Source organism: Balaenoptera musculus, chromosome 6 (genome assembly GCF_009873245.2).
Source record: "Balaenoptera musculus isolate JJ_BM4_2016_0621 chromosome 6, mBalMus1.pri.v3, whole genome shotgun sequence".
Lineage (NCBI taxonomy): Eukaryota > Metazoa > Chordata > Mammalia > Artiodactyla > Balaenopteridae > Balaenoptera > Balaenoptera musculus.
Genome location: NC_045790.1, coordinates 112,106,207 through 112,131,555, shown reverse-complemented (window position 1 = coordinate 112,131,555; position 25,349 = coordinate 112,106,207). Strand labels below are relative to the sequence as shown.

At 39.1% G+C, this 25,349-nt stretch overlaps 1 protein-coding gene across 5 annotated transcripts in view; it reads left to right on the top strand.

Annotated features, from left to right (window-relative positions):
* SETX (senataxin) overlaps positions 1-25,349 on the top strand; it is an 83,380-nt gene that overhangs the window by 44,299 nt on the left and 13,732 nt on the right. For all 5 annotated transcript variants that reach the window (XM_036854551.1, XM_036854552.1, XM_036854548.1 and 2 more), the window contains 9 exons: positions 7,933-8,106; positions 10,602-10,834; positions 11,895-12,062; positions 12,743-12,893; positions 17,710-17,811; positions 18,010-18,125; positions 19,292-19,363; positions 21,052-21,201; positions 22,512-22,619. In XM_036854551.1, the coding sequence (XP_036710446.1) occupies positions 7,933-8,106; positions 10,602-10,834; positions 11,895-12,062; positions 12,743-12,893; positions 17,710-17,811; positions 18,010-18,125; positions 19,292-19,363; positions 21,052-21,201; positions 22,512-22,619 (1,274 nt within the window). The remainder of the gene's footprint in view (positions 1-7,932; positions 8,107-10,601; positions 10,835-11,894; positions 12,063-12,742; positions 12,894-17,709; positions 17,812-18,009; positions 18,126-19,291; positions 19,364-21,051; positions 21,202-22,511; positions 22,620-25,349) is intronic.

The following is a 25,349-nucleotide window of genomic DNA, read 5'->3' as shown; positions in this document are numbered from 1 at the left end:
TTCATTTGACCTAATATTTTTGGCAAAACTGTTTCATAGCTGGGGTTGGTGTGTTCCTTTATCAGGAGGTGCTTGATCTCTGATTTCTCTTTTTGTAATATTTATAACCGTTGATCCTTTTTTTTTTTTTTTTTTTACATTTTAAAGTAATAACTAGAATTATGACTTACAACATTATACCAAAACATATAAGAGTTTTAGAAATTTCATGTAATATCTGAAACATTTATATTAACATATTTCCATACAAATAACCCAATGAAAGTTTAGTATTAGTTGTTTTGTTTGTTTGTTTTTATACTGCAGGTTCTTGTTAGTCATCAGTTTTATACACATCAGTGTATACATGTCAATCCCAATCGCCCAATTCTGCACACCACCATCCCCACCCCACTGCAGTTTTCCCCCCTTGGTGTCCATATGTCTGTTCTCTACATCTGTGTCTCAACTTCTGCCCTGCAAACTGGCTCATCTGTACCGTTTTTCTAGGTTCCACATACATGCGTTAATATACGATATTTGTTTTTCTCTTTCTGACTTACTTCACTCTGTATGACAGTCTCTAGATCTATCCACGTCTCAGCAAATGACTCAATTTCGTTCCTTTTTATGGCTGAGTAATATTCCATTGTATATATGTACCACAACTTCTTTAACCATTCGTCTGTCGATGGGCATTTAGGTTGCTTCCACGACCTGGCTATTGTAAATAGTGCTGCAATGAACATTGGGGTGCATGTGTCTTTTTGAATTATGGTTTTCTCAGGGTATACATGCCCAGTAGTGGGATTGTTGGATCATATGGTAAATCTATTTTTAGTTTTTTAAGGAACCTCCATACTGTTCTCCATAGTGGCTGTATCAATTTACATTCCCACCAACAGTGCAAGAGGGTTCCCTTTTCTCCACACCCTCTCCAGCATTTGTTGTTTGTAGATTTTCTGATGATGCCCATTCTAACTGGTGTGAGGTGATACCTCATTGTAGTTTTGATTTGCATTTCTCTAATAATTAGTGATGTTGAGCATCTTTTCATGTGCTTCTTGGCCATCTCTATGTCTTCTTTGGAGAAACGTCTATTTAGGTCTTCTGCCCATTTTTGGATTGGGTTGTTTGTTTCTTTAATATTGAGCTGAATGAGCTGTTTATATATTTTGGAGATTAATCCTTTGTCCGTTGATTCGTTTGCAAATATTTTCTCCCATTCTGAGGGTTGTCTTTTCGTCTTGTTTATGGTTTCCTTTGCTGTGCAAAAGCTTTGAAGTTTCATTAGGTCCCATTTGTTTATTTTTGTTTTTATTTCCGTTACTGTAGGAGGTGGATCAAAAAAGATCTTGCTGTGATTGATGTCAAAGAGTGTTCTTCCTATGTTTTCCACTAAGAGTTTTATAGTGTCCGGTCTTACATTTAGGTCTCGAATCCATTTTGAGTTTATTTTTGTGTATGGTGTTAGGGAGTGTTCTAATTTCATTCTTTTACATGTAGCTGTCCAGTTTTCCCAGCACCACTTATTGAAGAGACTGTCTTTTCTCCATTGTATATCTTTGCCTCCTTTGTCATAGATTAGTTGACCATAGGTGCGTGGGTTTATCTCTGGGCTTTCTTTTCTGTTCCACTGATCTATGTTTCTGTTTTTGTGCCAGTACCATATTGTCTTTTTTTTTTTTTTTTTCCATATTGTCTTGATTACTGTAGCTTTGTAGTATAGTCTGAAGTCAGGGAGTCTGATTCCTCCAGCTCCGTTTTTTTCCCTCAAGACTGCTTTGGCTGTTCGGGGTCTTTTGTGTCTCCATACAGATTTTAAGATTTTTTGTTCTAGTTCTGTAAAAAATGCCACTGGTAATTTGATAGGGATTGCATTGAATCTGTAGATTGCTTTGGGTAGTATAGTCATTTTCACAATATTGATTCTTCCAATCCAAGAACATGGTATATCTCTCCACCTGTTGGTATCATCTTTAATTTCTTTCATCAGTGTCTTATAGTTTTCTGCATACAGGTCTTTTGTCTCCCTAGGTAGGTTTATTCCTAGATATTTTATTCTTTTTGTTGCAATGGTAAATGGGAGTGTTTCCATAATTTCTCTTTCAGATTTTTCATCATTGGTGTATAGGAATGCAGGAGATTTCTGTGCATTAATTTTGTATCCTGCAACTTTACCAAATTCATTGATTAGCTCTAGTAGTTTTCTGGTGGCATTTTTAGGATTCTCTATGTATAGTACCATGTCATCTGCAAACAGTGACAGTTTTACTTCTTCTTTTCCAATTTGTATTCCTTTTATTTCTTTTTCTTCTCTGATTGCCGTGGCTAGGACTTCCAAAACTATGTTGAATAATAGTGGTGAGAGTGGACATCCTTGTCTCGTTCCTGATCTTAGAGGAAATGCTTCCAGTTTTTCACCATTGAGAATGATGTTTGCTGTGGGTTTGTCGTATATGGCCTTTATTATGTTGAGGAAAGTTCCCTCTATGCCCACTTTCTGGAGAGTTTTTATCATAAATGGGTGTTGAATTTTGTCAAAAGCTTTTTCTGCATCTATTGAGATGGTCATATGGTTTTTATTCTTCAATTTGTTAATATGGTGTATCACATTGATTGATTTGCGTATATTGAAGAATCCTTGCATCCCTGGGATAAATCCCACTTGATCGTGGTGTATGATCCTTTTAATGTGTTGTTGGATTCTGTTTGCCAGTATTTTGTTGAGGATTTTTGCATCTATATTCATCAGTGATATTGGTCTGTAATTTTCTTTTTTTGTAGTATCTTTGTCTGGTTTTGGTATCAGGGTGATGGTGGCCTCATAGAATGAGTTTGGGAGTGTTCCTTCCTCTGCAATTTTTTGGAAGAGTTTGAGAAGGATGGGTGTTAGCTCTTCTCTAAATGTTTGATAGAATTCACCTGTGAAGCCATCTGGTCCTGGACTTTTGTTTGTTGGAAGATTTTTAATCACAGTTTCAATTTCATTGCTTGTGATTGGTCTGTTCATATTTTCTGTTTCTTCCTGGTTCAGTCTTGGAAGGTTATACCTTTCTAAGAATTTGTCCATTTCTTCCAGGTTGTCCATTTTATTGGCATAGAGTTGCTTGTAGTAGTCTCTTAGGATGTTTTGTATTTCTGCGGTGTCTGTTGAAACTTCTCCTTTTTCATTTCTGATTTTATTAATTTGAGTCCTCTCCCTCTTTTTCTTGATGAGTCTGGCTAATGGCTTATCAATTTTGTTTATCTTCTCAAAGAACCAGCTTTTAGTTTTATTGATTTTTGCTATTGTTTTCTTTGTTTCTATTTCATTTATTTCCGCTCTGATCTTTATGATTTCTTTCCTTCTGCTAATTTTGGGTTTTGTTTGTTCTTCTTTCTCTAGTTCCCTTAGGTGTAAGGTTAGATTGTTTACTTGAGATTTTTCTTGTTTCTTTAGGTAGGCTTGTATAGCTACAAAGTTCCCTCTTAGAACTGCTTTTGCTGCATCCCATAGGTTTTGGATCGTTGCATGTTCATTGTCATTTGTCTCTAGGTATTTTTTGATTTCCTCTTTGATTTCTTCAGTGATCTCTTGGTTATTTAGTAGTGTATTGTTTTGCCTCCATGTGTTTGTGTTTTTTATGTTTTTTTTCCTTTAATTGATTTCTAATCTCATAGCGTTGTGGTCAGAAAAGATGCTTGATATGATTTCGAGTTTCTTAAATTTACTGAGGCTTGATTTGTGACCCAAGATGTGATCTATCCTGGAGAATGTTCCGTGCGCACTTGAGAAGAAAGTGTAATCTGCTGTTTTTGGATGGAATGTCCTATAAATATCAATTAAATCTATCTGGTCTATTGTGTCATTTAAAGCTTCTGTTTCCTTATTTATTTTCATTTTGGATGATCTGTCCATTGGTGTAAGTGAGGTGTTAAAGTCCCCCACTATTATTGTTACTGTCGATTTCCTCTTTTATAGCTGTTAGCAGTTGCCTTATGTATTGAGGTGCTCCTATGTTGGGTGCATATATATTTATAATTGTTATATCTTCTTCTTGGATTGATCCCTTGATCATTATGTAGTGTCCTTCCTTGTCTCTTGTAACATTCTTTATTTTAAAGTCTATTTTATCTGATATGAGTATAGCTACTCCAGCTTTCTTTTGATTTCCATTTGTATGGAATATCTTTTTCCATCCCCTCACTTTCAGTCTGTATGTGTCCCTAGGTCTGAAGTGGGTCTCTTGTAGACAGCATGTATATGGGTCTTGTCTTTGTATCCATTCAGCAAACCTGTGTCTTTTGGTTGGAGCATTTAATCCATTCACATTTAAGGTAATTATCGATATGTATGTTCCTATGACCATTTTCTTAATTGTTTTGGGTTTGTTTTTGTAGGTCCTTTTCTTCTCTTGTGTTTCCCACTTAGAGAAGTTCCTTTAGCATTTGTTGTAGAGCTGGTTTGGTGGTGCTGAATTCTCTTAGCTTTTGCTTGTCTGTAAAGCTTTTGATTTCTCCATCAAATCTGAATGAGCTCCTTGCCGGGTAGAGTAATCTTGGTTGTAGTTTCTTCCCTTTCATCACTTTAAGTATATCATGCCACTCCCTTCTGGCTTGTGGAGTTTCTGCTGAGAAATCAGCTGTTAACCTTATGGGAGTTCCCTTGTATGTTATTTATCGTTTTTCCCTTGCTGCTTTCAATAATTTTTCTTTGTCTTTAATTTTTGCCACTTTGATTACTATGTGTCTCGGCGTGTTTCTCCTTGGGTTTATCCTGTATGGGACTCGCTGCGCTTCCTGGACTTGGGTGGCTATTTCCTTTCCCATGTTAGGGAAGTTTTCGATTATAATCTCTTCAAATATTTTCTCTGGTCCTTTCTCTCTCTCTTCTCCTTCTGGGACCCCTATAATGCGAATGTTGTTGCGTTTAATGTTGTCACAGAGGTCTCTTAGGCTGTCTTCATTTCTTTTCATTCTTTTTTCTTTAGTCTGTTCCGCAGCAGTGAATTCCACCATTCTGTCTTCCAGGTCACTTATCCGTTCTTCTGCCTCAGTTATTCTGCTATTGATTCCTTCTAGTGTAGTTTTCATTTCAGTTATTGTATTGTTCATCTCTGTTTGTTTGTTCTTTAATTCTTCTAGGTCTTTGTTAAACATTTCTTGCATCTTCTCGATCTTTACCTCCGTTCTTATTCCGAGGTCCTGGATCATCTTCACTATCATTATTCTGAATTCTTTTTCTGGAAGGTTGCCTATCTCCACTTCATTTAGTTGTTTTTCTGGGGTTTTATCTTGTTCCTTAATCTGGTATGTAGCCCTCTGCCTTTTCATCTTGTCTGTCTTTCTGTGAATATGGTTTTTGTTCCACAGGCTGCAGGATTATAGTTTTTCTTGCTTCTGCTGTCTGCCCTCTGGTGGTTGAGGCTATCTAAGAGGCTTGATGGGAGGCTCTGGTGGTGGGTAGAGCTGACTGTTGCTCTATAACCGTTGATCCTTAATGCCTAGATTAATTATTTTACTAAAGGATACAAAATGGTGATATTTTTATTTGATCATTTCTTCATTTATTAGCTATTGTAGTTCTATAAAGAGAAAGTGCTCCATATTATTTGATTACTCAGTAGTATACTTTATAAAGAAGGGTAGAATAAGTATTGATACTTGACTCCTGACCAGTTTTCAAAATAATGACTTAATTCTCTGCAAGTGCTGGGTTGACCAATGAACTTTTAAAAAATTTTTTTCGTTATAAACACATGGACTTAAATACACTTCTGTTTCAAGTCTTTGTAATTGGCTTCTTCAAGTTGGCTCCTAAGCCCGTTAGACAGGACCCTACTAGTCTTTGAGAGCTTTCTTTGCTACCTGATATAATCGATCCCATCTATATTTTTTATCCTGTATGTGAGCTTGTGATTTTCTAAGTAGCCTTAGTATCTTTGGGTAGAAAAAGTTATTTCAAGATCAGTATTGGCATGTTATATGCTGTTAACAAGTAATACATGTAAACATAAGGGTACAGAAAGGTTGAAAAGAAAGATTGGAGAAAGCTACTCATGCAAACCCAACTAAAAGAAACTTGTTTTGCTCTGTTAATACCAGACTAAATAGACTTTACAGCAGAAAAGCATTATTTGAGATTAAAAGAGAGTATTTCACAGTGAGAGCAAGTTCAGTTAACAGAAGATAGGACCATTTTGAATACCTAATAAAATATATAAAGAAAAAACTGATAGAACTAGAGTATACTCTTTACATATATGTGAGACCTTTGAACCATTCATTTTTTTCTTTTCTTTTAGTTTGGAAATTATACCTCAATTTTTACCTCTTTTGCCAGTTAGTAGTTCAGGTGAAAACTTACAACGTGCATTGATTGATTTAAAAGTTTACAGTTTTAATCGATACTTTAAGTGTCTCCATAGATAAGGCAAAATCTTAAAAACTTTAACCCTGTTTATCTGTTCCACTTTGTATATTATTATTGTTATGTATTTTAACTCTATATTTTAAACTGTGTAAGACATACAGTTGGTCCTCTGTATTTGCGGGATTTGCATCATCAGATTCAACCGTGGATTGAAAATATTCAGGGAAAAATATTCCAGAGAAACATATTTGCTATGCACCAGCACCTATTTACATACCACTTATGTTGGATTTACAATTATGTACGTAGCGTTTGCATTGTAATAGGTATTATAAGTAATCTAGAGATGATTTAAAGTGTACTGGAGGATGTGCGTGGGTTATATGCAAATACTACGCCATTTTACATAAGGGACTTGAGCATCTGAGGATTTTGGTGTCTGCGGGGGTCCTGGAACCAATTCAAGGACTGTACGACTGTACTCTGTGTAGTGCCTTGTGCAGCCCTTTTTTGTTTGTTTGTTTGTTGAGTCTACTAGTTCACGTATTCTCTCCTGGTGCTTTGCTTATCTCTAATATGTTGGTCATTGTCTTTGGAAAGTTATTTAAAAAATAATCAGAGGCCTAGGGTGATAGGATGTCTTCTTCCAGAGAGGATTTTTCTTTGCTTCTGCCAGGATTCTGGGAGTACTAGCAATGTGGGATCATCTTAATCTGGTTTAAAGGATTGAGCTTTCCTGAAGTACTCTGGTGAATTGAAGCTGCCTTCATTCTTGGGTGTCCTCCTTCATGGTCCCAACCTGAAGCTTGAGGGCTACCAGGATGCCTACTCTGTCTATGCAGGCCCTGGAGTCCAGTTTTTGTCTCTTTTTTTGTAGAAGGCTATCCCAGGTACTGCTCAAATTCCTGGCTGCCACTCCCTGAAGAGTTCAGATGTTTCTAGGGAAAATACTGGGCTGACCCCTATGGATCTCAACAGAATAATTCTTCATTGTTGTATTTGCTCTCTGATGCCTTCAAATAGACATTTCTTACATGATGCATTTTAAAAATTCTTTTTTGACTTAGTAGTTCAGTCTACTTAATCCTAGTACTTCGTGCTTTGGTTCAGTATGTTGTTGCTGGATTTGGCAGTTGGTACTGAACTTTTTAACTTCAGAGCTTGCTCTGTTTTCCCAGCCCCGTTTATTTTACTACTGTCCTTTTCACCTTGTTTGAAATGCCACTAGTAGGCTCAAAATTCTTATGTGTACATGGATCTGTTTCCAGATTTTCTCTTGGGATTTTGAAAGTAGGGCACAAAAGTGAAAATTTCTTGATTAAAAACTAAGATAAACTTCAAGGAAAAGAAATTAATTAGCTGCTTTTGTTTTTATGACTTCATCTATTTTGGCTTTGTAGCAGTTTTTAAGAAGACTTTTATAATACTGTGTGATCAATATTTGACAATGCTGACTAGCTTAGACTATCATTTTGAAATATGTACAAAGTCCACTAGTGCTGTATACTTGCTTGAGCTTAGTACAAGGGTTTAATATCCTTTAATCTCATGTAAAACAGTTCTGTTAGAATAAATGCTGACTTCTTATTGTTTTATAGTTTATCTTGAGGAATGTGAACTAGCTAAACAGCTTCATCCAAAGGAAAATGATTTGGTGTTTTTGGTTCCTGAAAGACTAAATGGAGAGAAGAAGGATATAGAGAGACATCGCATGCAAGATCCCCATGAATATTATTGTGGTTATGTTCATAAATTCCGCCGCACTTCAGTCAGTAAGTACCTAATGAGACATTGAAGAGAAATCTGTCAGCAGCTCATCGTTTAATTTCTCTCTAAATTAGGCTTTACTAGCCATGTATTTGCTATACATTTACCAGCCCTATATTTGAGGTACATTTACCAGATGTATATTTGCTCTATGTTTACCAGACTGTATTTGCTAGGTTGATTACTTACCATTCAGAGTCCTCTTTTAGTTTTTCTAGACTCAGCTGGAAAAGGCCCAGCATTTATTGCTTTAGACTTAGGATTTAAAAGCTTTCTTTTGTAATGTCTTCTCCTTCTAGTAAATTCCTTCATCTGTCAGTGTGTTTGTTATAAAACAGACAATTTGCAAACCATCTGTTTGTTAAATCACATTCCAACCTTGGTTTTGTGGCTAATTATTGATGAGCAGACCAAACACATAACTAATTGTAAGGCAACTAGAGGGGTTTAGTGTTTCATCACTCCCATCCATTGTGTTGTAGGGACTTCTCTCCCTAAGGTAGCGTAACAAAAATAATGTTAGCTTGAATTTAAGGACTACTGACCATGTGCCAGCCAGTGTGCCCTGTCCTTCCTGCGTGCGTTTATCGTCTTTCCCCAGAGCCCTGCAGAGCAGAATGGTCTGTTCCCTGCTCATTGGGCAGTCAGAGCTCAGGGACGTTAACTAACTTATCCAAAGACATCCTTAGTATTCAACCCTAGGTCCAGAATTGAAACCTAATTTTGTTTGACTACGAAGTCCACACGCTTGATACATGCCAAGCTGCCTTTTTGACATTGCTGCTCTCTTAGTCTCTGTCATGCGAAGAGAATATGTGATCATTATTCCTTCACCTTTTTGCATCATACCTTAAAAATAGCAACAAAGCTCTTAGAGTTCAACATTGTGCCGCATCATAACTGGTGTGCCATGTTTACTATTGTGTGATCAGAGCTCAGTTCTTTGTGCAAGATGCGTTTAGCAACAGGGATGTATAGCTTCATCTGTGCTTTCAACTCTTACAAGTGGTTACATTTGCCGAAGTTCTGTTCCTAAGATTTCGAAACGGTTTCTGTCTCCTTCCCTGAACTCCTCATGCATCCAACTATCTGACATCTCCATTTGGAGATTATTAGACATTTCAAACCTACTCCAAAAAGAAACACTTGATTTACTGCCTGACATCTGCTGTTGCTTCGGTTTTTCCCATCTCAGCATGTGGGACCTCCATCCCGTTCTTCCAGTTGCTCAGCCCAAAACCTCAGAGTCATCCTTGAGTCCTGCTTTCCCTCACACGCTCCATCTAATGCATCAGGAAATCCTATTGGATCTTCCTTTGCCATATATCCTACATCCAAGCGCCACCTCTCCTGCTACCTCCTGGCCCACACGACCATTCACTTTTACCTAGATTTTAGCCTCTTAAGTTGTCTTTTTGTGCTTTTTCCATTGCAGTTTATTCTTCATTCGCAATAAGTGATTCTCTTAATGTGTGAGTTAGTGCATGTCACTTACCTGCACGGAGCTGTCCTGTGCTCTTGACCTGACTCAGAGTCATGTTCAGAGTGATTAACTGCAGAGCCCTATGAAGTGTAGCCACATTTACTGTCTTGGTCTTCTAGCTCGCTTCTCCCCGCTTTTCCTTCTAGCCATTCTGGCCTTCTCCCCGCTTTTCCTTCTAGCCATTCTGGCCTTCTCCCCGCTTTTCCTTCTAGCCATTCTGGCCTTCTCCCCGCTTTTCCTTCTAGCCATTCTGGCCTTCTCCCCGCTTTTCCTTCTAGCCATTCTGGCCTTCTCCCCGCTTTTCCTTCTAGCCATTCTGGCCTTCTCCCCGCTTTTCCTTCTAGCCATTCTGGCCTTCTCCCCGCTTTTCCTTCTAGCCATTCTGGCCTTCTCCCCGCTTTTCCTTCTAGCCATTCTGGCCTTCTCCCCGCTTTTCCTTCTAGCCATTCTGGCCTTCTCCCCGCTTTTCCTTCTAGCCATTCTGGCCTTCTCCCCGCTTTTCCTTCTAGCCATTCTGGCCTTCTCCCCGCTTTTCCTTCTAGCCATTCTGGCCTTCTCCCTGCTCTGAAAATAATCCAGGCACCTCGCTGCCTCATTGTCTTTGCAGTTGCTGATTGCCTGTAACCCACTTTCCCCGGTTACGGGCATGGCTCACTCACTTAATGTCATGTCTCTGCTCAAATATCATCTTATCAGGAAGACCTCCCCTGACTCTCCTGTCTACAATAACACTCCCTCACAACCCTCATCGCTTCCTCATCCCCCTTCTCGGCTTTCTTCCTAGCACTTACCATCACCTGACATGTTTATTTGCTTATCTGCCCCCTTCTTCTAAAAAATAAGCCTCCAGAGGACAGGAATGTTGCCTGGTTCTTAGGAGGCATTCAGTAGATACTTAGAAAATTATTTAAATGGTGTGTAAAAAACATGTTACAAAACACCTCGTTCTGAATAACCTTTTTAACTGGACACTGTGATTCACTGGTAACTGAAATTGCTTTTTCTCCTTGATAATAGTGCGTAATGGGAAATCGGAGTGTTCCCTTTCCATCCAGACGCAACATAATTTACCAGTCAATTTAAATGAATTCGTGAAATGTCTTGTAATCAGCTCTCTGGTGACTACACAAAGGAAGTTGAAAGCCATGTCTTTGCTGAGTGGTCGGAGCCAACTGGCCAGAGCCGTTCTGAATCCAAACCCCATGGACTTCTGTACAAAAGATTTACTAACTACAGCATCTGAGAGAATTGTGAGTGATAGTCATTTGATAACAGGGAAAGTCAGAACATTCCATGTCAAGATGTTAAAGCATCATGTTATTTTTATCTGTCACACGTTCCCTTTTGTCTACAACAAAGACATAGTCACCATGTGTGCCCAGTGACATTTTTAGTGCTTAGTTTTCTTTAATATTGCAAAGTAGTTCTTTGTGTTAGGTTAGTCAGCTTACCTCAGGAAAAAAGGTAGAGTGCAAAAAGGAATTGAAAATATGCTTGAAGAGCAACATTAAAATGTGAGGTGAACATCCTACTTAACTGTTCATTAGGTGATTAAATGCAAGAGTAAGAGTAGGTTTAATGGAATGAATTTTGCATTTGAATGATCAGTGGAGCATTGACTGGTATTGTTGCCAGCTTGACGATGAAGTTGTGATTTTGTGTGAACACATATTTCTCATTGTTGTAAGAGTTGTGTGTAAGTTCCAGGAAATTAACACAGAGACAGGCGGAAGGAAAGGAATGTTATTTGAACCCCTGTCTTGTGTTAGGGCTTTCATATGCATTTTCTCAGTCAGTTCTCACCCTCTAAGGAATCCCAGATTTAATGATTGGCAATGGTTGAAGCCCAGAGAGATTAGGAGTTTAGAGACCTAGCTTTTGAGTGAAACTGAGGTGTAGACTCAGATCTGACCCAAAATCCATGCTTTTTCGACTGTATCACTTGTGTTAGGAAAGGAAGTCTTGGAATGTTTTTACTGTCTAAAGAGAGAATTGACTAAAATGGGAAGAACCACAGAATAAAAAGAAGAAAAGTGCAAAACAATTTATTGTGATCATCTTTCTATAAGAATCACAAATAAAAATATAGTTGTTGTAGATGGACTGAGGCCTGTAGACACTCATCAGTAGCTCTTTCCAGTAGTGAAAGTGGTTCTTAGATTAAGGGTCATTTTGGGGTCTTGCCTGATCATCACCAAAGCTTCTGTCTGACAAAGGTCAGCAGCAATTCAAACAGATGTTTTCCACTCTCTTGCTCTCCTGTGCCATCACAGGAACAACCACTCGTTCTCACTAATGTCTTTTGTATAGATTGCCTACCTAAAAGATTTCAATGAAGACCAAAAGAAAGCGATAGAAACTGCATATGCCATGGTGAAACACTCCCCAGCAGTTGCCAAGATCTGTCTGATTCATGGACCACCCGGGACAGGAAAATCAAAAACCATTGTGGGCCTCCTGTACCGCCTACTGACAGAGGTAGAGTGTGCACGAGGGCATCTGTGCCCTTAATTGAGTATGTTGTTTTACTTTAACTAACGTGTAAATAAGTACTAAAGTGCGTTTTTTCCCTTCACTTTTGTGTATCTTTTTGATACTGTGTGGAACTATATCAGATAAACCGGTAGCAGAGGTAGAGAAGGTTATAAGAAATAAAGGGAACAGAAAATGTTATCTTGTGTGAAACTAATGCTAAGGGCTAGAACGGTGGTCTTCAGGCTTTATTATAGGTCACAGCTAATCCCAGGAGACCATCTTGAATGTATTCCTGGGCTACATTTTGAATTGAATATTGAATAAAATAAGTGGATAGTAAGGTAAGGCTCAGAGAAGTTACTATAAAATTTTATGCCAGAGCAATTTTTTTTGGGGGGGGGGCATGCCATGCGGCATGCGGATCTTAGTTCCCCGACCAGAGATGGAACCTGGGCCCTTGGCAGTGAGAGCACCGAGTCCTAACCACTCGTTTGCCAGGGAATTCCCTGCCAGAGTAATTTTTTAACATCAATATAAGATGTAGGTGCTTTTACTTACTTTTAACTATTTATTAGGGGAACTTTCAAATATATGTGGCAGTAGAGAAGAACTATAACACTGCATAATAGAGCTCATCAGTATTTTTTGTTTGTTTGTTTGTTTGGTGCAAATTGTCGAACCAGAGGAGGGGGCATTCAGATGAGAACTCCAATGCCAAAATCAAACAAAACCGTGTCCTTGTGTGTGCACCTTCCAATGCAGCTGTTGATGAACTTATGAAAAAAATTATCCTTGAATTCAAAGAGAAGTGTAAAGACAAGAAGAATCCTTTGGGTATGATACTTATGTGGGCTTTTAATTTGTTTTTGTTTTCAGTGTTTAGTGTGGGTAACTTTGAACGACAAAGAGCAAGCCAGTTCTGGTAATTTTTTCTACTTGAGGCTGTGGCCCATGTGTACTTACTGGTTCGTTTAGTGAATATTTTGGAGCATTTATTCTGTGCCAGGCCCTGTGCTATGTACTGAGGTTTCAACCGTGAAACCCTCAAAGAGACAGGAAGTGGATGGATCAGTGGGCAATTACACTGTAAAGGTAGAAGCTCTACAACAGGAGTAAAATGTGGGTAGTTTGAAACATCTTAGAGCAGCCCTTGATTCAGTTGTGTAAGGGTTAGGGAAGACTTTTAGAGGAGATGATATCTAAGATGAAACTTGGAAGAGCAATGAGGAAGTGAAGTGGGGAGAGGACTCTCGTGGAACTTACTGTAAAGAAAAAGGACCAAAAGCCAGAGAACCTTGGATGGTTCAGTATAGCTAGAATATAATGAGCTCCACCAAGGCAAGGGCTTTTAAAAATGTGTTCACTGTAGTAACCCCAGTGCCTGGAACAGTGCCTGGCACTCAGTTGGGACTTAGTAGATGTTTAGTGACGCAAAAGTTGGAGCAGTCATCACTTATGGTTACCGAGTGCTCACTATGTGTCAGTACTCTCAGAGTAGTCCTCTGAGCCACGCAATAAATAACCTGACTATCTACATTTTATAGGCGGAGAAGCTGAAGAGTTGAGATGTAAAGTATACCACAGGGATAAGTCTTTTCAGTACAGTTGACAGACTGAAGAGCACTGCCACCGAGGATTCGGGATGCTTGAGCGAATGTGTAAAGTCATTTCTGTGCACTTAACCTTACTAACATCTACTCTCACACCAGCCATCCTGAGTGGCATGGTTATGGCTCTGGGTCGGGCTGCTCTTCTGAGCACATGTATCTTGTCTTCCCTACCCAAATTTTATTTTCCTTGAGGTTACCTGGCAGTGACTTAAATCAGTTAAGATTAAATTGGGCTGCAAATAATAGACACTCCAAATACAGTGGCTTAACTATGATAGAAGTTTATTTCCTTCTTACTCAGAAGCCCAGAGACGGGCAGTTGAGGGATGATACTGGCGTGATGACTCTGCTTCCGAGTCTTCAGAGACCTAGGGTCTTTCTACCTTGTTGCTCCACTGCGTGTGACCCCCCACTCCTTAGTGCACCTCATGGTCAGAAATGGCTGCTCCAGCACCAGTAGTCACATCTAGCAAGTGCAAGGAAAAGGGGACAGATTTACTAGCCGTGCTTTAAGGAAAGTTCTGAGACGCTGCCAGTAGCACCTCTGCTTATTTCCTTTTGGCCGGAACTTAGTCCCGTAGCCACACCAGCTGCAGGAGCAGCTGGGATGTGTCGTCTTTATTCGGAGGGATCACACACGTTTTTCCTTTCATTGCATATGTATTAGCTACATGTAGAATTCATTTGCTTTTAAAACTTAAAATGCATTGTCAACTGCAACTTTTCTACTCACCATTATGTTTGTGAGAACTATGACTTTATGTATCGCTCTATGTGGATACGGTCGTTCATGTTAACTGCTATAGGGTATTTCATCGTATGAGTGCACAGTTTATTCGTTATCCATTGATAGAAATGTAAGTTCTTTCCCATTTTTTTTTTTGTTATTTCATACTTTATTCCTATACTTGTGCCTGTTTCTCCAGTGCAGGATGAAAACGTTTACTGCAGTGACTGAGTTGTATCGTGTTGTACTGTATAGCAGCTGAAGGGAGCGCACTGGAGTACTGTGTCCTTACTCACGTCTCCTGAGTAGTCGTACAGCCTGCTAGGGCAGTGCTTTCACACTGTGGCTTGTGAGCAGTTAGTGGATTGTGAAATCAGTTTAGGGAGATCAGAACCAGCATACTTAAACAAGATAAGATAGAACAGAAGAGAACAGAAAAAATTAGAGTGTAGGTAGTGAGGGGTAAGTATTGTTTTGTGAAACTTGTTTTATTGGTGAGGTATGAGTGTACTGGCTTTCAATGTGAAGTGTACCTCATACTATAGATCACGGTCAAAAGAGTTTATAAAAACACTGGTCTAGTGTATATATACCTAGAAATGAAAATGCTGGGTTGAAGGATTTGTGCAGCTTCTAGATACTGCCCGGTTCTGCTCCAAAGTGTTTGTATCAAATTATACAACTGAGAACAGTTCCCGTGCGGTTTTCACTTTCCTTTCCCTGAGGGGAGGGTAATAAGCACTTTTTCAGGTGTGGGTTGACAACACGAGAAGGCTGGGACGAAGGTGGCACAAGTGTCGTGTCTAGGTTGGATTTTTTATTTTTTTTGTTAGAGAGAAAATGACATCTCTTGTCAGTAAAGACAGCTTTTTTCTTCTTTTTCAGTAGTTTCATGTTTGCTTCTTTTCACTATGTCCAGTGGTCCTGGGTGTCCTTTAAGGAAATACCTTGGACATCTCACCATTAAGTGTGATGTTTGTTTCTGGGGTTTGGTATATACCCTTTATCAGGTTAAAAAAGTCCCCTTCTAATTAGAGTTTTTTTAATGAGTGGGTGTTGAATTTTATTGCATGCAGTTTTTTTTCATTCATCTCCCCCCCCCACCCTCCCCCTGCATGGCAGTGGAAGCACAGAGTCCTAACCAGGGAATTCCCGCTTTTCTTTTCTTTCTTTCTTTCTTTCTTTTTTTTCTCTTTGACGTACCCCGAGGCTTAAGGGATCTTAGTTCCCCGACCAGGGTTTGAACCCAGGCCCATGGCAGTGAAAGTGCCAAGTCCTAACCACTGGACTGCCAGGGAATTCCCTACAATGCTTTTCTAATGTGAAAATATCTTTGATTCCTAGAATAAGGTCAACTTGGTTGTGTACTATTATTTTTTAACACATTGCTGGATTGCTATTGATTTTTTTAAATGAGGCCAGCCTGTAATTTTTCTTTGTCATATCTTTGGTTTTAGTATTGAAGTTATACAGACTTTAAAAATGAAGTTATTCAGATATTTATTTGGAATGTTTCGTATAAGACAGAATTACCTGTTACTTGAAGGTTAATTTGTTTTTAGTGTTGTTTTTTGGGGGGACTTCTTGTTTGTTTGTTTTTTTGTCTATTATTTGACAGATGGATAAGTTTCTGTCTGCTGAATGTCTTTAATTGTTGGTTTATTCAAGTTTTCTACATTTGAGTGAGTTTTGCTAATTCATATTATTCAAGAAAAATTTCCGCTTCACCTTAGGTTTTCAAATATATTGGTATAACATTGTTCACTATATTCTCATTTTTAAAACCTCAACTGTATTTTGGTTGGGTCACCTTTGTCATTCTCTGTATTATGTATTTAGACTCTAAGTCCACATGTGGCGTGGGCCTATGGTTGGAAAGTCCTAGAAGAGAGTTTATTTTTTTCCCAGCTAAGCCCAGGCCAAGATAGATTCATGTCTTTTTCATCCCTCCACTTCTTCCATGCCCTCTTGCTTTCTAGTGGGCTTTAAAATCCAAGCCCCCATTATAAAATTTCTGTATGTTGATTGGAATGGTAGTTTTGCTGATGTAGATATTTGTCAAACTCTATAGAACTAAGGATTTTTAAATCTCTGCGTTTTATTGTATGTAAATTAAAAAACAAACACCTAAGCACCTAGAGAGTGACCAGCCCTCACCCTGTTCCTTCCAGGGAAGCCACAGCAGCTCAGGGGCTTTCACCTCTGGTTTTACCTTTCTCTTTGTTTTTGGCCCCTAGGAATTTCTCTTAACATCCTTCTGAGCTCACCCTGCAATTTGAAGGATGTCTGTTTTAATTTCTGGAGCATTTTTAGGTGCTTATAGTGGGTATAATCTCATCCACCTTTCTGGTAGAAACACAAGTTAGCAGTTTTGAAACCTTCAAGTAAATGTTGGTTAGAGAAGATGGCTTCAAATTTTAGAAGAATGAGCTGAACTAGGAACAAAAATATGTGTAGACAGCTGTATAATGAGTTCATTTATTCATTCAACATATGTTTATTGTACTTATGTGCCAGCTGCTGTTCTAGGCAGTGACCAAAACAAAACCTGGTTCTTATGGGACTTGGATTCAGTGGAAGGAGATAGCAAACAAGTATGTGATGTGTCTGATTGGGATAAGTGCTAATAAACGCTGCATGGTTGCTATAGTTTAGTTCAGTGAAGCAGTGGGAGATTTTTAGATTAAATAATATCTGAAATGTGCTAACCTAAAATTAAAATGTGGTTAATCAACCAGTTAAATGTTGCTGACAGTTTTTGGAATTACCGTATTCCAGAATTTCCAGCATCTTGTGTCCCTTAGATCCTGGAGTGGCATTGTGATGTGGAGCAGAGTTTCAAAACCTTGGTTCTCAGTATTCTGCAGAAAAGCATTTGATGGTCGCGTAAGATTCTGTTTGGGGAATTCAGACATGTATTAATAGATAAAAGTCTTCATCTTCGAAATATCCTATGGTCAAGAAATTTGTTTTATTTTCACTCGCCATTTCCCAAATACATTTTACCATGGAGTGATGTATCGAACATAGTTTGAGAAGCATTAGTGTAATAGAATCTCAACTCTGCAGTGTACTGTTATGCAACCTCAGTAGCTTTTATTAGGTGGAAATAAGTCCTTGCCTTATAGGATACTTATGAAGCATATCTAAAAGAATGTGTGTGGAACCTCTAGCGCAGTTCCAGGTATTTGGTTGATTAACAGTTCATGTTAGCTCCTTTCTCTGATTGTTAATATATTTGCTTAGAAATAGTTATTATGTACAGAGATTGACAGTGTTCTTATTAATCTCTAAGTGTGACTTTTATCGACAGGAAACTGTGGAGATATAAATTTAGTACGTCTAGGTCCAGAAAAGTCTATTAATACTGAGGTCCTAAAATTCAGTTTGGACAGCCAAGTTAACCACAGAATGAGTAAGTACTGAATAAAGGTATATATTAATTGATTTCTGTTTCTTTTTGTATGGTAGAAAATGGCGGCATTAAAGGTAATTTGGAGACCCTAGAAGTAGTCTAGTTTTGAAAGCTAGTTTTTCTTCTCATTGTGTATGCATATGTGTGTATTTGTTAGAATTAGCAGTTTTATATCTTTTTTTTTTTTCTTTTTTAAAGAAAAAGACTTACCTTCTCATATTCAGGAGATGCATAGAAGAAAGGAATTTCTGGATCATCAACTAGATGAACTTTCCCGCCAGCGTGCTTTATGCCGAGGTGGAAGGGAGCTACAGGTATCTAAACATTTCTTGATCAGTGTTTTTTAATAGCTCGTAGATAAACTAGTTGATGAGTATTTGATGCCATTCTTTCATTGTGGAATAGCATAATTTGTGTATAAAAATGTACACAGAAATGGTATGCCTTACATTAGGGGTTAAACTTTTTTTAAAAGAACAAAATAGTAAATATTTTAGACTTTGCAGGCCATGTGGAATCTGTTTTAGCCACTGAACGCCACTGTTAATAGCATGAAGGCAGAGCAGATAACACATAAATGATGCCCCAAGGGTTGGCCTGCTTAAGCAGAAAGAGCATACCTGCAATACCCTGAACAGAACTGAATCATACACAGTATTAAGAACTTATTGGACTTCCCTGGTGGTCCAGTGGTTAAGAATCTGCACTTACACTGAAGGGGGCTCAGGTTCGATCCCTGCTCAGGGAACTAGGGATCCCTCATGCCGTACAGTGTGGCCACCAAAAAAAGAATTTATCAAATTAACACCTACTAATTGAAACATGGGGTGCTGGTTGTTGGGTTGCTGGATAATGAGCTGATGTTTAAAAACAGACCACAAGAGAAATCGAAATAGAGAAGTTTATTTTCACAGGTCTTGAAAAAGGTATAAGGCATGCCTTGAGGGGCATGGCAGGCAGGTCAAGGGAGAGTGCAGACAGAGAGAGGCAGGCCCTGGCGCACATGTCGTTATCAGAGTCCATGGGTGGTTCCCAGGCTAGGGCTGGATTGGCCAATTGTAACCGAAAGAGCAGGGTTTTGGTAAGTTGCTTGGAGGGCCTTATCTAAAGGGCATATAAGGGGAAGGCACTGGATGGCAGGGGAGACTGTTGATCACAAGAGCTTATGTTGGCTGGTGGGCTGGTGACTCCACGGGCTGCTGTCTAGGGCGTGCGTGTGTGTGAAGGGGCCTAGTGTTAGTCTGGGGTCTCTGTAGGCTGCTTGGCCAAACAAAATGGATGCCAGGGCAGCAGTACCATGGAGTAGCTTAGCTAAACTCTGACACACAGCAATACAGGAATACTGGTATAGAGAAAACACACTGGGTGAATCAGTTTTTCATTGGTAAAGTACTGGCTCAGCCTTTTGAAGTGTGAGGCAGTCCATTGGAAAGCATTTTAAAATGCTTAATTTTAATGATGGCATTCTGATTTTTTCCAGAGGCAAGAATTAGATGAAAAAATTGCCAAAGTTTCAAAAGAAAGGCAGGAGCTTGCTTCTAAAATTAAAGAGGTAAGTAGTTCACCTGTAGCATTTTCCTGGTATTACTTTTTCTTTTTTTAAATTATGAAATAGTTCAGACAACCTATGGTCTTTTCTCAATTACATTTAAAAATTTGGGGGAATTCCCTGGCTGTCCAGTGGTTAGGACTCTGTGCTTCCATTGCAAGGGGTGTGGGTGTGATCCCTGGTCAGGGAACTAGATCCCGTGTGCTGCAGCTAAGAGCCCGCATGCCACAACTAAAAGATCCCTCATGCTGCAACTAAAGATCCCACACGCTGCAGGGAAGACCCCACATGCCACAACTAAGACCCAGCGCAGCCAAATAAATAAATAAATAAATAAATATTTGAAAATACAGGGAAAAAAATTACATGTCTGAATTCAGGTAGAGTGACAGTGGCTGGGATGTGGCCCAAGAAATACAAGCACCTTTTTTCTCAGTTTTTGGCTGAAAGCATATACTCTTTTTACTTGTTTTTGATCACAAAAATCCTTCTATAACATGTATAACTTTTCCCAGTATTCTTTGGATATAAAAATATCAACTGACATTTAGATTGGTCAAAGCTAGGATGAGCCAGGTGTGTACCCCGTCACCAGAATGCAGCCCTTAATGAAATGAATTGGGGGTCAGGGAAAGAGAGGGTAATACTCAACCGGTAATGGTATTTGTATTTTTGAGCTGAGGTTTTTCTCTTCAATGTATTATTGACCTTCTCTGTGTGGCTAAATAAATATAATTGAACTTAATGCATATTTCCACTAGCAGTTTGTTTATTTAAATTAAAAATTATGTGGAAAGCTTTTTATTAAAACTTTAAGCTGAGCCCAAAATTAATCTTCCCACGTTTAAGGATGAAGTCCACGTTTACCGGTATTACGGTTTTTGCCACTGATCACGTTGTTCTGTGGGCCATTAAATTAATTGTACTTGGCAGTTTTACTCATTAGGTGGCTGAGAGGAGAGGTATGTGACAGTTAACATGTGAGCACCAGAAGGCCACAGTTGCCACCCTCTTCTCACATACATGCCTTGGCATCCATGGTTGAATCTATCATATGTTCAGGGATGATTCACGACAGCTTTTTCAGGAGGGGAAATAGGCTAACTGAATCTCTGATGAGAGTACTGGTTTATTAATTCGAACACTGAATGAAATGCATTGTGAGGTGTCATTCATACTGTCAGTCTCCATCACAGTTTATTCCATTATAGTCTGGACCAAGGTTGTTGGATTCTACTGTGGAAGTAGAATGCTTGTCAGTTTCACAGACGTTTTTGTTGGTACTAGCCCTTATAAAAGAGAGAACAATATTATGTACTTAAAAACTAACAGAAAGGATATGTTCAGGCTTAGTTCTGATCCTGGTTTTACTCAGATAATTCCTTCACAACTCAGTAGAATTACTTAAATCTTTGCTTATTCTGATACCTTACCTCATACATCAGGCTGTAAGAATTGTAATCCACTTTGACCAAATTAAACCCTGAATAAATTTTTCTTAATGTGCTTATTAAATCATGTTCTGAGGTTAGACTCCACTGCAAAGTGTTCTTTCTGGTGGCTTCTGATTATCTTGAATGTTTTTGCTGTTTTCTAGGTACCTAACATTTACTAGACATTATTCTGCCACATAATAAGTGTAGTTAGGAATTTATATACCACTGAATGTTGATTAACTTTTATTCTCTTAGGTTCAAGGACGCCCACAAAAGACACAGAACATCATCATCTTAGAGTCCCACATCATCTGCTGCACACTGAGCACGAGTGGTGGTTTGCTGCTTGAGGCTGCTTTCCGTGGGCAAGGGGGTGTCCCCTTTAGTTGCGTCATTGTTGATGAGGTCAGTAAGCAGTCGGCCATACAGCTTTGCCTGAGGAGTAAGGAGTAAGTCTTAGATGAAGAGTGGCTGCCGAGATGTTGACAAAGTGGTCTTTTTGCATCTGATTTTGACCTGCCATTACATGTGTATTCTCTTATGTTGAAATATGCTGCTAATGACCCACCACGATGAAAATTGCTTTTTCAGTATTGGGACTGTAGTCTTAGGGATTCCTGATTGTTCTTCATAAAATCCCTCCCAAGGATTATTCTAGCTCCTGCTTGGGGTATCTCTGCTTTCCTTTTGAAGCATTTTTAATATAACTCTGGACCGCTCTGAGCCACCATATTTTCAGCTAACATCTTTATTCCTACTTCATTCATTGAGCAAACGTTTATTGGGTACCTACTGTTTGCCAGAATGTAGAGCCAGAAGACAAAAGAGATGGAAAATGAGGTACTGAGAACCCATCCAGGAGATCCAAGATCCAGTATTCACCAAAACGAAGGAATAGAAAAGATGGAAGTGATGAAATAATTGAAGGAAATGCCATTGAATTGAAAAGAAGCTTGAGTCTTGCAACTGAGGCGGCCTACTGAGGAACAACGAAGAGAGTGGGATGGGGGTGAGACGCACAGACACGCAGTCCCCTCAGGCATGTGCCCAGCAGGGACAAAGAAGACAAAGCGGGGGGGGGACTTCCCTGGTGGCGCAGTGGTTGAGAGTCTGCCTGCCAATGCAGGGGACACGGGTTCGAGCCCTGGTCTGGGAAGATCCCACATGCCACGGAGCAACTGGGCCCATGAGCCACAGCTACTGAGCCTGCGCGTCTGGAGCCTGGGCTCCGCCACAAGAGAGGCCGCGACAGTGAGAGGCCCGCGCACCGCGATGAAGAGTGGCCCCCACTTGCCGCAACTAGAGGAAGCCCTCGCATAGAAAACAAAGACCCAACACAGCCAAAAATAAATAAATAAAATAAAATAAAATAAAAAAATAAATTAAAAGTTAAAAAAAAAAAAAAAAAGACGACAAACCAGGGACATGACATGGCCCTTCTAGCTTATGGCTGCTTCCCAAGTGGTAGTGGCACCTGAGTGGCGGCTGACTTCAAAACGTGTGTGGGGGTTTTTTTTTCCCCCCTCGACGTTTAGAATGTTTTTGTTGTTTTGTTTTCTAACCAAAGAAAGTTCTTATTTTTGATCTTTGGTGCAGAAAGAGAAAGTGTATGTTTCTGAATGGTTACGACTCTTATGAATTGGATAGACTGTATATGGATAAATAAATAATAGAGAGAATTCTGATTATGTCCCATTCTGTCCTCTCGTACCAAGGCCGGGCAGTCTTGTGAAGTTGAAACTCTTACTCCGCTCATCCATCGCTGCAGCAAGCTCATCCTCGTAGGGGACCCTAAGCAGCTCCCTCCCACGGTCATCTCTGTGGTACGTGTCTTCACATTCGTGTTGCTTTAAAGTGGAAGGGGCTTGTTTGGGTTTTTCTGCTTTGGGGGGTGGGGCGGTCTTTCTTGGATCATCATCTCTTACTTGCTGGGAAAAACAGGGAACGGCTGAGAAAAGAGAACCACTGTTACGAGCCTTCATAGTAAAAGTCTCCGGAAATGTTCCTTTGTTCATAATGTGCTTATGCGTGTGTGACAGGAGCAGTGTGAGTGTCACAGACCAGAAGTTTAGGAGGAGGACGTCCCATGTGCAGTGGGCTGTTCCTTTGGGAAAGGCAGTGTGCAGCTGTTCTAAGGGCTGTATCTGATTTATTTTAGTAACATAAACACCAAAACAGTAATAAAAGAAAAACTTTAAAAGCAAGGAAAAGAATCCAACCTCCTGGTTTATATTTAAATATGTGCAAACTTGAGGAAAACAGTATAAAGAGAAATTATTCTTACAGTAACGTTTTCAATTTTAGGATTCTGTATCCTATAGCACAGGAAAATGCCGGCATCCCTCACATCCTCTGAAAGGGAAGGTGGTGAAAGGAAAGAGATTGTGGGCTGTGCTTGTGGGAAGATGAGCGCCAAAGTTGTGGTCCCCTTCACTTTGTTTCTTAAATCTCACTAAAGATGGCTCCTAGAAATGCACAGCAGAATCAGGATTCAGATGTTTTGGGTAATCTTCATATAGGTCTAGATGACGGTTTTGAAATTTAATGAAATTTGAGCATTTTACTGATACATAGATTATTTGTACAAATGTAGAGTAGTGGCTGCATAAACAGTCCCAGAGAACAGACCATTTTCACAGCATTTCTGTTACGTTATGGAAAGAAGGCAAGTTGTTTTTGTTATTATTGTTTTTTGACTTTGGAATCATCAAAATGATAGTGCGGTTCTTCGACATCTGAACACTCGTGCGTGACTGTTGAAGGGAATAGCCTAGGAGCACCCACGTCCCTGAGTGAAAACCTTGTCCGTAGGGAAGAGCTGCTGCAGGGGACTCTGCTTGTGGAGAACCAGGAGGAGCCAACTCTGTCCTGCATTCTGTGGATAATACAGTGTTTCCGAAACTTACTGATTGAACTTCCTGAAGGGCCTTAGCATGTAGCTAGTGAAAAGGGGTTGTTGACAGGCCTCAGTTTTACTGTCTACTTTGGTGATGGATTAAAAACAGCAGAAATGAGAAAAATCCATTTGGGCTTTTCTTATTGTTGCAAAAATAATAGAGGCTTATTGAGAAAATTTCAGAAAATAATTACAAAGTTAATTTTCTCAACATGCCTTTCTAACCCTAGGGATAATTACTATGAACAATTTAGTGAGTATTTGAACAGTTTGTGGGCATGTGTGTGTTGACTTTTTTTTCAGTCTGTGTTCATTGAGTGCCAGGCTAATTCAGGCACTGTTTTTAAGTTCTGGCATCAAGACAGTGATGAAAACAGACAAAAATCCCTGCCCTCATGAAGCTGGCATTCTAGTGGGTAACAGACAGTAAATAAGTTACTAAATTCAGAATGTCAGATGGTTATAGGGAATGTATAAATTTGTGTATATGTATGTAGGTTTTGACCTTGTTTAAAGGTGGCAGAATCAGTCTGTACCACATTACCTTTTTTCCAGTCAGTAAATAGATCAGGAATATATGTTCATGTCAAAACATAAAAATCTCCATCATTTTGTAGGATGGACTCAGTTTTTTTTCTGGAAGTAGATGTGTTACCTCATATAAACCATTTTCTTTTTCCCCAGAGTGAAGTAAATGAGGTTTTAGCTAACTTGAATAGAGAAACTTTGGGGGGTATAGATGAAATTGCCAAATGTCTACTAAAAATATTCCCTTTAATTATACAAACCTATTTAATATCACATATATAAATAATCACATATATAAATAATATAAATAAGAAGTAATGCCTATTTTCTCCACTCTGATAGTTTGTGAAACAGGTTTATTAAAACTTTGCACATACATCTTCAATGCTCATATTGTCAACATCACTCATAAAGATTGCATCATCTTAGTGGGTTTTCCAGAGCACATTTTTTGCTTCTGGATTATTTAAGATATAATACTTTTTGAATCTTGATATGATGCTACCATTGAAAAGTATATCCCAAGGCATGACCGTGATAACATTAAGACAGTTTTCTTCATTTGTCAATTAAGTCACTGTGTTTCAGATCACAGGTTTGTAACCCTTTCTTGGATTTATGAAATCAACTTAGTTGCCTGTCTCCTCCACTAGAATGTAAGTCCTGTGACACTTGATCTTATCCACTGTAGACTCTCAGCACCCCAAGTTTTAGCTGCTCGGTATATGATGGATGCATGAAGAAATTGGTCTTTCAGAGGCTTATTTACAATGACATTCATTATTTTTAGTTGTGAGAGCATAGCCCAGAAATAATTGTTAAAATCTGTGTCACAGTTCTTTGCTGCTTTTATCATCGATTCTTTCAGGTGACCCCTGTTAGCACCAAAATAGCGACAGTTGTGGTCATTCACAAGATCACATCTCGTTCATAAGCAGTATGTGGGTTTTCTAAATAAGGAGAAAATACCTTAACTTTTGTAGTCAAGCTGCATGGTTTTTCTAGGGCTGGAGTCGGAAACATTTTCTTTATCTGAATCTTTGGTTGTTGGTAATACCTTGTACATTTTAGAGCTCAGTGATTGTTTTTTTAATAGTGGGAAAAGTACAAATGAATTCTTGGAGATTAT